Below are 12,778 nucleotides of genomic sequence, written 5' to 3'. Positions count from 1 at the left end.
ACGTACCCTTGGGATTGGTTGAATGGATCAGTTGGGGGATGTGATTGGTTGTCAAAGCACGTAAGATAGACTCCATCCCACGTTTTCTCCCTCTAACTTCGCCACCTCTCCAAAGTTGGGTGATCCGTGTGTGTGTTTTGTCTCCCAGGGCTCGAAGCTGTCCAGGATCTGCGCCATGGCCTCCGCACCAGGTACAGTACCGTCTGCGTACCCCCACTCCATTGAAAACTCTGTGCGTTGTGCAGCATTTAACTGTGGCTGTGTGCGTGTTTTCAGAGTTGAAGATCGGCCAGAAGCTGAATGAGGGCAAAACGAAGCAGATCTTTGAGCTGGTGGACCAGTCCGGACTGGTTCTGGTGCAGTCCAAAGACCAGATCACCGCGGGGAACGCTGTGAGGAAGGATCAGATGGAGGGAAAAGCTGCAATCGCCAACAAAACCACCAGCTGCGTGTTCAAGCTGCTGCAGGAGTCTGGTAAATCTAGTCAAAACTAGTAAAAAGTGATTTAGCAGAGAGGAGATCGTTTCCAGGTGAAGGTGTGTGTTGCAAGCAGCGGCTGCCTCACACACACACACACACACACACACACACACACACACACACACACACACACACACACACACACACACACACACACACACGCCCTCAGCCAACCTGCACACGTGCTTTGGTATTGGAAGTCAGTTTTTAAATCAGATTTATCCATAAGTAAATATATATTTTGCTGGCTCTTGAAGCATCACCAGGCTGCCCTCAGCAGAGTGGGATAAGAGGTCAGTGAGGTGAGTGTAGTCCTCTAGACAAGGACAACCTTTGTCCTATTTACCTTTTCTGTTTCCACTTTAAGATAACAGAGTTTCTTCCCACAGTTTAAACATCTTAAAACATTTAATTGTTGCAGTTGTTGTTCTTTTTATTCATTTTTATCTGTCAACTAAAATCTGCCAAGCCTTAAATGAAAATCACCACAAAAAGTCCAACAAAACTAGCAGATATTCACATTTGAGAAGCTGGAGTCACCACATTGATTTGAGACCTTTGTTCTGTTAAAATTGCTGAAACTATTTATTGATGATCAATCACCCAATAGTTTTAGCTCTGATTAGCAGTTTGTCATAGCAAACTTCAGTTTGTGTGCTGTGACAACCAGGTAGACTCCAGGTAGACCTGTACAAGCGGGTGTGTTTGCACGATGTCTGCATTTAACATGTTCTATTAAAACCATGAGAACATTCCTGAGCCGACATGTGGCCGACGTGTGGAAGAGATTTATGCACAAAAATGAAGACATCAGGTCCAGAACGACCCAGATCCCAAAATGACTCTCCACCTTGTTTTAATTTAGTAGTAATGGGGTAACTCTGACCCATACGCCACACATGACTGGTGTGCGTGTGTGAACCGAGCTTTAGTAATGACTGTCTTGTGACTTGAAACGCTGCGGCTCGTAATTAACTAGAACGTGACCAACCACACCCCCCCACTTAACTTTAGCTTCAGGTTGATGCTGGTCGGTGCTGATTTGGACAGCCGGTGTCTCTCTGTGCTCCAGGGTTCACACACGGTGATGTTTGGTTACAGATTCTTTTGCTCTGTTCCAGGGGTGCAGATCTCAGGATTGGGGGGGACACACTTTTTTTGCCCGTATGCCGCTCATAACATGCGACCATAAATAACAACTTGGTAGAGGCTCGCCATATCATTCATAAAGTACTGCACAGGGAATTATTTATTGTGCTTACCTTTCTTGTTTATTTGTCCTAAACAGCCAACAGCATGTATCACTAGTAAATTATCATTTTAAGGGTCTCAGACATATAATATCTGCTCACGTTCTTATCTTTTGCCTCCCTCCGACCTTCCCAGATCCCCAATTGTTCTCCCCATCTCCCTTTTCTCCCAGTGTATGGGACTACTTCATACATGATTAATTGATATGGATGAAAATCAAAATATTAAGCCTTAAGATTGAGGGGGTCGTTTTTTTTTTAAAGCTTGCTGATGTCATCAGCGTCTGAGTAAGAAACTACCCATTCATTTGCATCGTAGTGGAGGAGACTAGAGGTGGAATGTGGAGTCAGAAATACATTTGTCAAACATTATGTTCCACCATGTCAATCCTTTCTTTTGATATGAATCTAGAATGTGAAGAATGTGAAGTCTGAAAATACATTTGTTCAATTTTGAATAATTTAGGGTATTTTTATTGGGGGGGACAATCCATGTTTTTCAGAAATTGGGGGGGACATGTCCCCCCCGTCCCCCCGGGATCTGCACCCATGCTCTGTTCACACCCCCCTGATCTACCTTGCTCTCCAGGTGTTAAGACGGCCTTTGTGAAGCAGCACTCGGACACGGCCTTCATCGCCACCCACTGTGAGATGATCCCCATCGAGTGGGTCTGTCGTCGGGTGGCGACCGGGTCCTTCCTCAAGAGAAACCCTGGAGTCAAGGAGGGCTACCGCTTCTCTCCTCTGAAGATGGAGATGTTCTTTAAAGTGAGTCTGACATCACCTCCATCTGTGTCACAACTCAGTTAAAATGTCAAAACACAGCCCGACAATAAAATGTTTGCTCTCTCCGTGCAGGATGACGCCAACAACGACCCTCAGTGGTCGGAGGAGCAGCTGCTGGAGGCCAAGTTCTGCCTGGCCGGGCTGACCATCGGCCAGTGTGAGGTGGACATCATGAACCGCAGCACCGTGGCCATCTTTGAGATCCTGGAGAAGGCCTGGGCCACTCAGAACTGCACGCTGGTGGACATGAAGGTACCGGCAGAGCAGTGCCGCCCTCTGCTGGTTGATGTGGTGTCTTTTTTTTTTTTTTAGTGTTTTGATTGCTTCCCTGCTTGAGCCCCGTTTAATGACTATAATCCTCCTCGCCTCTAGATTGAGTTTGGCGTGAACGTGAAAACTCAAGAGATCGTCCTCGCTGATGTGATCGACAATGACTCATGGAGGCTGTGGCCGGCCGGGGACCGCAGCCAGCAGAAAGACAAGCAGGTTGGGGGGTTTCACTTTTTTGTCCCGCTGTTTGATTTTTGACATTTTGATGAACGATGAAATCTGAAATCTGAATAACAAACATGGTTTCCTGTGTTTTCAGGTGTACCGAGACCTTAAAGAAGTCACCCCTGAGGCCATGCAGATGGTGAAGAGGAACTTTGAGTGGGTCTCTGAGAGGGTCAAGGTACATTGAACCTAATCTTTGTTATCAGAGAGGGCTTTGACTTTTGTTTGCCTTTCATCAACTGTTTTACTAACGGGGTTCAATGAAAACTAGTTATCTGAGCTTTGTTGCTTTTTTTCAGTTCTTTTTTTTTTCTGTTGAGTTTTTTTTACTAGAATCCTTAAAGTGTCTTGGTGTATGTTTTTAAATAAGTATTGATTTTAATACCCATCATTATCCAGTTATATTAAAGGGATAGTTCAACATTTTGGCAAATTGGCCCATTGCCATAATCCCTATAGTCATAGCAGTAGGTTTGTTGCCTTTAATTGTCGGTGCAACCTATTTTTAGAACGGCGGAGCAGAGCCACAAGTTGCTCAGAGCTACGCTACGGAGGCTCATGGAATTTCTTCGATTCCCTCATCAAATACACAATCCAACAACTCCAAAACGCTATGAGATAATAACAGAGTGTTACGAGACAGAGTTGTTTTCGAGGCAAATGCAGAGACTGGTTGCCGAAAAACTGCCTCCGACGGGAACGCGCATCAGCAGTTTTGCATGAATTTACCTCAAAAACAACTCTGTCTGGTAATGTTCCGTTATAGCGTGGTGAACGTGCAGGTCACAACTTGTCCACCAGAGCGTTTTGTAGTTGTTGGATTGTGTATTTGATGAGTTTGATGAGGGAAACCAAGAAATCCCATTAGCCTCCGTAGCGTAGCTCTGAGCAGCTCGCGCTGTTCTAAAAATAGCTGCACTGACTAAGACTATAGGGATTATGGCAATGGGCCAATTTGCCAAAATGTTGAACTATCCCTTTAACATGTGGCCACTGCTCACTTAAAGTCAGTCTCATTTTAAGTGGAGCCAGTCTTCACAATAAAAGCGTTTTGTGTGTGTAGCTGCTGCTGGAGCCCCAGGCCAGTGGACGGGTGGTGGTCCTGATGGGCTCCACCTCAGACATGGCCCACTGTGAAAAAATCAAGAAGGCCTGCACCTCCTATGGGATCCCCTGCATCCTCCGAGTCACCTCGGCACACAAAGGTCCAGATGAGACACTCCGCATCAAAGCAGAATATGAAGGTATGATTTTAGTCTCTAGAAGCAGCAGATCCCTCTGCAGTGGATCACATCTGTCACCTCTCGTCTCACATCTGTCACCTTCTCCTCAGGCGATGGCGTACCCACTGTGTTCGTGGCTGTGGCCGGCAGAAGCAACGGCCTCGGCCCCGTCATGTCGGGAAACACGGCTTATCCTGTCATCAACTGCCCCCCCCTCACTCCAGACTGGGGTGCTCAAGACGTCTGGTCATCCCTCCGTATGCCGAGTGGTAGGCTCTTAGCTTGTGCTGAATTCTTTATGTATACTTTTTTTGCATATTTGTCACACTTAAATGTTTAAGATCATCAAACAAATTTTAATATTAGACAAAGATAACCCAAGTAAACATAAAATTCAAATTTTAAATGATTTATTTTTTAATGGAAAACAGCTATCCAAACCTACCTGGCTCAGTGTGAAAAAAAAGTAATTGCCCCCCCTTGTTACAGTAAACTTACTGTGATAACTAAATATTTTTTGAAATCTGAGTTCAATTCCACTATCCACACCCAGGCCTGCTCACTGCCAGACCTGTTGAATCAAGAACTCACTTCAATAGAACCTGTTTGAGTGAAGTAGGCTGAGAGATCTCAAACAGCAACACATCATGCTACGATCTAAAGAAAATTCAAGAAGAAACAAAATCATTGCCATTTATCAGTCTGGAAAGTGTTACAAAAACATTTGTAAAGCTTTTGAATTCCAGCGAACCTTGGCTGTATTTGAGACATCCTCTTGTTTCTCCCCTGCAGGTCTTGGCTGCTCTACAATCCTCTCCCCCGACGCTGCTGCTCAGTTTGCGGCGCAGATCTTCGGCCTGACCGATCACCTGGTGTGGTGCAAACTGAGAGCCTCCATGCTCAACACCTGGGTGTCTCTGAAGCTGGCCGACAAGAAGCTCCAGGCCTGCAGCCTCTGAAGTGGCTCCAGACCTCTTCTGAACCCTGTGTGGCTTTAGGGCTCCACTGTCTGTTTAAGCCTTGTCTTTTGTTTACTGTTAGATCTAACCTACATGTTCTTTCTCACACACGAGTCATTCCATTGAAAGAGAAAAAGTAATTAAAAGCTTCTTAGTGAAACACCTCTGCTCTCGTTGTTGTTATTTTCACCAAACATGCCAGTGTTGAATACGTTAGAAATATAATTCAATGGAATAATTAGGCTTTTTGGCCATTATTTTCACCATGCCAGTGTTGAATTATGTTATAATTCAATTGAATAATTAGGCTTTTTGGCCACTTCATGTATTTGTTTTCAGTTATAAACATTGAGTTAGAAGCTGATCAAATCACTGGGAATAGAGAAATGGCTTCTATGGCTCTGTACCAAAATGTAAAAAAAAAAAAATGTTTTATACTAATTATTCTATTCTATTATTATTCTCTTTGAATTTGATTATTTGCTTCTCAAAATGTTAGTGAGGCTGAGCTGCAGCAGAGGAATTATGGACCTTGGCATTTGCTATGGCCCAGATTTAGGTGATCCTCCCTGTGCTCAGCCTGTGTGTATGCATAATAGAAAGCTCACACAGTCGACATGATACAATGTCAAATAATGCCCCCATTTTTAAAATGTATTTTCTTGATGCACATTTCACAAATGACTACATTGCTTGACAAATTCAGATTGTCAGCTCATTTTCAGTGCTGGTAAACCCCTGTAACGCCTCAGCATGAATCTGCCTCAGAGTGATACAGGACCTAATGCACAGAGATAGAGAGCTGCTATCTCAATTCATAAATATTTCCTTTATTGCTCCCATCATAACCATTATCGTACCATCTTTATTATGAGCTATGTTGCAGGACCTCATCCGAGCCACAGGAGGGAGCCCACAGCCCGCACTGACAACCCCCCCCCCCCCCAAATCTTCATGGCTCTTCAATCCGTTCCAGCAGTTCTTGCAGCCAAAGCAATGAGTCAGAACATCATGCCACCATTTTATCTTTTTACTTCTATTATAGCACAGCTCTGCCTTTGATAGTAAGTGATGGGTATAATGACCTGTGATGTTCTAAATCTTTGTTCACGTGTGGGTGGGAGTGGGAGGATGGAAGTGCTGAGGGTAGAGAGTGATACAGATGAGTGTGGAGAAGCCGCTATCCCACAGAAATCCTCTGCATTTTAATGTTATACTTTAAAAAAAAAATGCAGTCAACTCTGCCTTTCTGTCTCTGAATCAATTTCCAGCACGAGGAATAAGGTAAAAGCCTTATGTGGACATGATGTGTATGTCTGTCCAGGTCGCCTTGACAACCGTAACATGGCAACAATCCCTCTATATGCAATAACCAGCTTGTTTTTGTCCATTCCTTCTCTTATTACTGTGCTGAGCTCTATGGGCCCACTTTTTTTTTTGTCTAAAGAATGCCCCTCTCTCTTTCATTGTTTCACGGCTCACCATCCCCATGGATACCACAGTAGTTGAGTAAATGAACACAACATGAATCATCAGCATCGTCTCACCCACTAATGAGTGATGAATACGTGTGGTCATGACTTGATCCTGTGCTTGAACTGCTGTTAAATGCGATCGCCGCCTCCTCCTCCAGCGTGACAGCTGCTGCAGATACACAGACCCACAGGCAGACGAACAGTCAGTCACTCACTCTGTCCAGACTCAAAAAAGCACTTTATTTAGCTGAGGGTGGCAGTTGACTATCACTACTACAGTTTATTTACATGTGGTTTTACAACAGTATTATAATCGCTTCTCTTCTGCTGTGGTCTTGTGTACAAAATGCTCTGTATCATCCTACATATAAACATCATCACTAACGTTGCTGTCATTCTCCCTGAATACACAAACGTCCTCCTGCCATCACTCTCACACCCTCCTCCTCTCTTATTCAGTAATTGCTATATCACTCCCTCTTCCTCTCTTCATTGGTATACTACTATCTCCATCACCAACTCAATCACTGACCCCTGCCCTCCTCCCTCCCCCCCCCCCCCGGCCGTGGCTGCCTGATGATCACAGCGCCCCCAGGTCGTGGCACGAGCGGGATTTCTGCCTCAGGAACTTGCCCACTTCTCGCTCTCGCGGGTAGCGGGGCACCAGGCTGGACAGGAAACGTTTGGCACGAGAGGTGATGCTCTCGCGTTGGCCTCCTCCGCACAGGTCGTCCGCGCTGGCCCCCGGGGGCCACGGGGGCTGGCCCCTGCCTAGCCGCACCGCGCACTCCAGGAGCTCCGGGGTGCGGTGGTCCAGGGAGGCGGAGATCTCCAGGTACAGGCAGTTGAAGAGGGCGGAGCTGGACATGGCCTCTGAGACGAGAGAGAGGGGGGGTGAGATGAACGAAGGGAACAGTCAGAGTGAATTACTGTATGTGATGCTCCTGCTTCACCCCCATGACACAGCAGTCAACACTGATACAGGTCAAACGAGCCATGAATGTGCAGGAGAAACTACCAGAGCTACATGATCAGATTATTATAGTGAATAAACAATAAAACAACCTGCAGAAAAACACATTTTGGATGTCATCTGTTGTTTTTAAAGCAGCTCACAGTACAGTATAGTACATAACAACAGATTCAGGATATGTTTTTTTTTTTTTTATCTTTATTGGATGCAGCACATGTTCCCTGCTGTAATAACCCTGCAATATTGTCCAACATGTACTTTATGGTCTATCACAGGATTATTTTGCAGGGGATATTTCTGCATCTCATCTTTTGGTAGGCACCATTCAGAATATAGTAACATTTTAATCTGAATGTCAGGACTGATGTGACTGATATTTCCCCCCATTCTGTCCTCCCACTCTTTTTTTTATGAAATATTCATATTATTGCTCAACACAGAAAACACAGGACTCTTCTGGATAATGCAACAGTCACGCAGGTTTATATTGCAGCCACCTCTTTTAGTAACTTTAACCTTGTTGCTGAGAAATCATGTTGTGTCTATTGTTTAGTTATGGCAGACGTCAAAATATGACCTTTTATGTTTGAGCGTCGGTTGCTGTTGCCATGGAGAAGAAGCCGCTTAATTCTGTGGCAAATCCAAAGCGTTTCGTCATAGAACTTACTGCGCCCTAGATACTGATTTCATCCAGAACAGATCCGAACATCAAAACTGAATTCATTTAGTCTACATATAATATTCTCCATACAATCATTTTTAGCTTTTACTTGATATTACGCATTGGCATTCGTGTGTAAAACAGTAGGACTACTTTATCCAAGATGATTGGATGATTCTTGCCAAAATGCAGCATGGGAGTTGCTTAACTTCTCCCACATGGTTTGAAAGCCCACATGCTTGTTACCTAATTTTTTATCACCTGAAATTTCAACCAACACTGTTGCTTATTAAAATCATGACTATTTCAAGTTAAAGAGAAAGACTGAAACAAACAGGTCTTTGGGGGCTTTCAGTCAGGATGATGCTTTATTAGTAGTCGCCCATCTGTGTGTTGGAAAACTACATGAAAAATAGGCCGTGCACGCTCAATGAATCCTCCCCGGTGGCCCCCTCATACTCCCACACTGTGATGAAGCTGAAACACTGACATTTAATCTTTCACATATTTTACCCCACGTCAATGTTTACTGACACAGATAAAGGGCAGAAAATGTCAGCGCCAACTGTGAGGACGTAGTATGCCTCCGCCAAAGGAAGCAATGAAAGAGGGAAGGGTTAAAAAAAAAGATGGAACACATGCAGGATGATCTTACCTTGGGAGGAAACCTCACGTGTGCGAACGAGGTCGCTCTTATTACCGACGAGGATGATGGGAGTTTGGGGCTGAGTCTCCCTCAGTAGCAGTCGGAGTTGAGCGGTGCGGTGGAAACTACGCCTGTCAGTCACCGAGAACACCAGAACACACACCTCACACTGCAGAGCTGACAGGTCCTGAGGGACACACACAGGAAGACACACAATAATGAGCATCGGTGCACAGCCAGTCAGTTGTGTTATGATGATAATTGTGCCGAAATAAAAAATAATGACTAAAATTGAGTTAGCATTTACTAAAAAAGTTCACCTCAAATTGACTCATAAACACTCCTGGCAGTTAACACACTCCTCTGTCTGACACTGAGTATAAACACTTGACTTCCCATTGGTCTCATGAACACTGTTGTCAAAGCCTTATTTGCAGAATAACAGTGTAAGTGCAGCCTGGAGAAACAGCCCATAATTGAATGCTCTATCTAAACTCCCCTGTGGTTTAGTGAGAAACTGCTATTGTGGATAGCGCTGACAATACACCTCACACTCCAAGCTACACAAACACACAAACACACATAACTCATCCTCTCCAGGCAGCGAGGAGACAAAAATCTCTAAAAATATAAAGTCCCTGAGTGAATTCTTCATGAAAACCTCATCCTGTCTTCAGCCAAAGCTGCCATGGTCCACTGACTTTTCATTTAGTTTGGATTAAGTAGAACTGAGGACGGTACAAAGACGACTTTTACATTCTAACGATAGACATGGACGCGATGATGCAATTAGAAAATTAGAAAGTTCCTTTTAAGGCGACATTGCACAGTCCTTCACCAGGAATATATCTCATTTTACTGCCCATATAAGAAAAATTAGTGAGTGCTTTCAACATTTTCCCTCACACGATCCACCTGAACTAAAATCCCTCTTTTGGCACATCTGCTTCCTCTCTCTCTCTCTCTCTGTCTCCCTCACTCGAGCTGCACTCGAGGGAGAAGAGGTAAAGTGTGCACAACAACCTGATAATGAGCTTGCATGCAGATGCAGCAGATTTATTGTCACAGCTTTCCTCTGAGCTTGGCGTCTTTTTTTATTATTATTTTTTTTTTTTTACAGTGTTGTAAAACACAATAAACAATGAAATGTGCTCCAGTTGCAGTGAGGACCTGTTTTCTGCACTGCAATTCCTTTTCCTCTGTGTGTGTTCCCTTTCTCTATGATAATTGTATTAGCAGCCTTTCCTAGGTGAATCATCAGAGCAGAGCACACAGTGATACGCTTATATTCGTATTTATGTATGAATGGATGGGTACTGTCAGGCTTTCTCAAAGATTTGTCTTCACACCCAGCTATGGTGTTGGTCGTGATACTATGTTAATACAAAGCATTACCCTGCATATATCTTATTATATATGCATATACTGTGTATGTGTGTGTGATAAATATATATATATAGTATATCGCACACATGAGCAGCACATTGTATACAGCCACAGAGAGGGCTCGGTGGTCTAATGAGGGACCAGGGAACAGGGAGTGTGGGAGCACTGAAGTGTTGTTTGGCTCACCTGTCTCCAGTTGTCATAGATAATGATGGTGCTCTCCTCCTCATCCACTGTGACTGTGCGCACGTAACCCTCCCCTAAGGACAGGGACAGCAGTAGTTAGATCTCAGATGGGGATGTGTGCTGTGTTTTATTTACCTCCTGCTCACAGTCTAAGACACAACACCGCAGGCCGCCTCGCAGAGCTGAATTAGTCTCGTCAAACAAACGGCTCTGTACCATCAGAATCGACAGACGCGGTCCTGTCCATGTCCCCAGCGAGAGCGATGGCCAGGGAAGACTTCCCCACACCGTTTTGCCCCAGCAGAGCGATCCTTAAAGGCCCGTCGGGTCTGCCCTCCACCGCCATGGCCAGAGTGTCATCCAGGGCGGGGCTGAAGCTGATAGGGGAGACAGAAGGCCCCGCTGCACCTGATATCCAGTCACAGTCATCATGGACAGCTTCCTCTCGTCTGAGCTGGTGCTTAATTGGCAGAGGAGTGCTTCCTCTGCGGAGAGTCGGGGTGCTGGACAGAGTCATACTGTCACACTGCAGGAGAGAAAACAGGACATCCTCTATTATATAACATTTAAAGCATGTCTCTATTCACTATCCTCAGACATCTGATGAAACGTAATGTAGACAAACTACATAAACCAACAGCATTGAAAGCAATATAATATAATATAATATAATATAATGCTCTTTCATTTCCAGACATTCCAATGTACCAAAACAAAATGTCATATAATCTGATGTTAGCAACACTGGTGCTCAGCCCTGTCCATGAGACAGTGCAGAGTGAGTTAGTGTAGAGATATGTTTGGACATCAACATGTAGTAACTTAATGAAGTCTTTTACCTTAAGCAGTTTTGTAAATATATGCAGTTTCTCTGAAGCACACCTGTATCTTAAAACATGCCTGAGCTGTATCGTTCCCTTTCAACCTGCAAACATCCCTCCCAAACCCCCCCCATCCTCCCTGATTGTCACTGTATGGTTTGCACTCTTGGTGAGAGTAAACCAAAACATTAACATTGTGTGTTAAAATGCCAAAACAATTGGCTGAAAGGTGCTAAAGAGCCTGGTGAGAGCACAGATGGAGAATTAATCTTTCATGTTACACCTGTAATGCTGCTCAAGACAAACAAGAATCCTCCACACACACTGAGATTCAGTGGCTCACATTAAAAACTGACTGTCTCTAAATATGCATGAGCATTTGGTAATGTAGGACACCCTCAGCCACCACCACCTACACAACACACACATACTCAGAAAAGACTGGTCCACTGACTATTATTACCCACTACCACTTTGCCCTAAAACCAGATTGGCTGATTGAACACTGGATCCGTTTACCCGGACCTCCGCGCAGCCCCGTGCATCCTACCGTGGTCGCCTTCTCCTCGCTGTTGAGTCTGTCCTCGGGCACATCTGTCGGCATCTGCAAACTGAAATTAAGCGATCGGGTGTAAAAACTCCAAAAATACACCCCATCACTCCATCACCCCTCCACCCCCACCCCCAGCCCTCCACTCACTTCATGAACCCCAACCCCAAAGCAGCTCGGTATGATCTCTCACCTGTCACGCGGCTCTCGGCAACTACAAAGTAAGCTTTCCCTTTCTCTCTCTTCCCTCCCTCGCGCCTCCTCTCTCTCTCTCTCTCTCTCTCTCTCTCTCTCTCTCTACTCCCCCTCTCTCTCTCTCCCTCTCTCTGTCTCCTCCGGTTAGGGCCCGGGTCCAGGTCTGTGGTCAGCACCGTCATTCATCACCGCTGGCACTCACTGACGCGTAAAGGCTCTCCAGATCTGGATCTTCTGCAGAGGAGAGATGACACGGGTCAACCCGCGAGGAGTGTGTGTGTATGTGTGTGTGTTGAGCAGGTGCACGCGGCTGAGGAGCGGTGCTGCAGGCTGCAGGCAGGGAGCGGTGCTGTGGAAGGATGCTCAGTGACACGAAGCTCCTGTTGACCTCTGGAAGTGAGGGAGAGCGGCCGCTAGGAGGCACTATAACACAAGCCTCCAAACCATGGACTTTGTGTGTGTTCGTGTGTCTGTGTGTGTCCTTGGGAGAAATGTTTAAAACGTGCCATTTGAACGTTCCAGTGGTAGAAACAGCTCTGACTCGAGGCCTACCGCCCTTTCCAACCGTTTCCATTAATAATTAGTGACTAAAGCCTCTCACCTCTTCTCTCTCGTGTCCTGTCAAAGACACACATGAAGGTTATGCAGACACATTTACATTTTGTCAAATTAAGTTATTTCTATAGTCCCTG

At 45.1% G+C, this 12,778-nt stretch overlaps 2 protein-coding genes across 2 annotated transcripts; one reads left to right on the top strand and one right to left on the bottom strand.

Annotated features, from left to right (window-relative positions):
- The first annotated feature begins 25 nt into the window (after positions 1-25).
- On the top strand, positions 26-5,356 carry LOC146988426 (multifunctional protein ADE2-like). Its single transcript, XM_085773743.1, has 9 exons — positions 26-191; positions 277-474; positions 2,320-2,498; positions 2,589-2,768; positions 2,889-3,002; positions 3,106-3,189; positions 4,075-4,255; positions 4,345-4,503; positions 5,027-5,356. The coding sequence occupies exons 1-9, from the start codon at positions 176-178 to the stop codon at positions 5,191-5,193; spliced, it is 1,278 nt and encodes a 425-aa protein (XP_085629869.1). The 5' UTR covers positions 26-175; the 3' UTR covers positions 5,194-5,356.
- Positions 5,357-6,881: 1,525 nt separating this feature from the next.
- On the bottom strand, positions 6,882-12,273 carry LOC146988425 (GTP-binding protein REM 2-like). The gene is made up of 6 exons (XM_085775388.1): positions 12,085-12,273; positions 11,892-11,952; positions 10,737-11,046; positions 10,521-10,594; positions 8,958-9,135; positions 6,882-7,541 (listed from the first exon to the last, which is right to left on the bottom strand). Exons 2-6 carry the CDS (start codon positions 11,943-11,945, stop codon positions 7,249-7,251), a joined length of 909 nt encoding a protein of 302 aa, XP_085631514.1. The 5' UTR covers positions 11,946-11,952; positions 12,085-12,273; the 3' UTR covers positions 6,882-7,248.
- Between the last annotated feature and the right edge of the window lie 505 nt (positions 12,274-12,778).

This window comes from Trachurus japonicus, chromosome 4 (genome assembly GCF_045865225.1).
Source record: "Trachurus japonicus isolate A0001 chromosome 4, Traja_1.0".
In the NCBI taxonomy this organism is placed as follows: Eukaryota; Metazoa; Chordata; class Actinopteri; order Carangiformes; family Carangidae; genus Trachurus; species Trachurus japonicus.
The sequence above is the reverse complement of the archived record's forward strand: the minus strand, read 5'-3'. Positions and strand labels throughout refer to the sequence as shown.

Excerpts from the sequence above, each read along its gene's own strand:
- LOC146988426 (XM_085773743.1), top strand. Across the intron at positions 2,499-2,588 it reads AGATGGAGATGTTCTTTAAA|GATGACGCCAACAACGACCC; the intron begins GTGAGTCTGACA and ends CTCTCCGTGCAG. Across the intron at positions 2,769-2,888 it reads GCACGCTGGTGGACATGAAG|ATTGAGTTTGGCGTGAACGT; the intron begins GTACCGGCAGAG and ends CCTCGCCTCTAG.
- LOC146988425 (XM_085775388.1), bottom strand. The coding sequence starts at position 11,945 with ATGCCGACAGATGTGCCCGAGGACAGACTCAACAGCGAGGAGAAGGCG. Across the intron at positions 11,047-11,891 it reads GCGAGGAGAAGGCGACCACG|TGTGACAGTATGACTCTGTC; the intron begins GTAGGATGCACG and ends TCTCTCCTGCAG. Across the intron at positions 7,542-8,957 it reads ACGTGAGGTTTCCTCCCAAG|AGGCCATGTCCAGCTCCGCC; the intron begins GTAAGATCATCC and ends CTCTCGTCTCAG.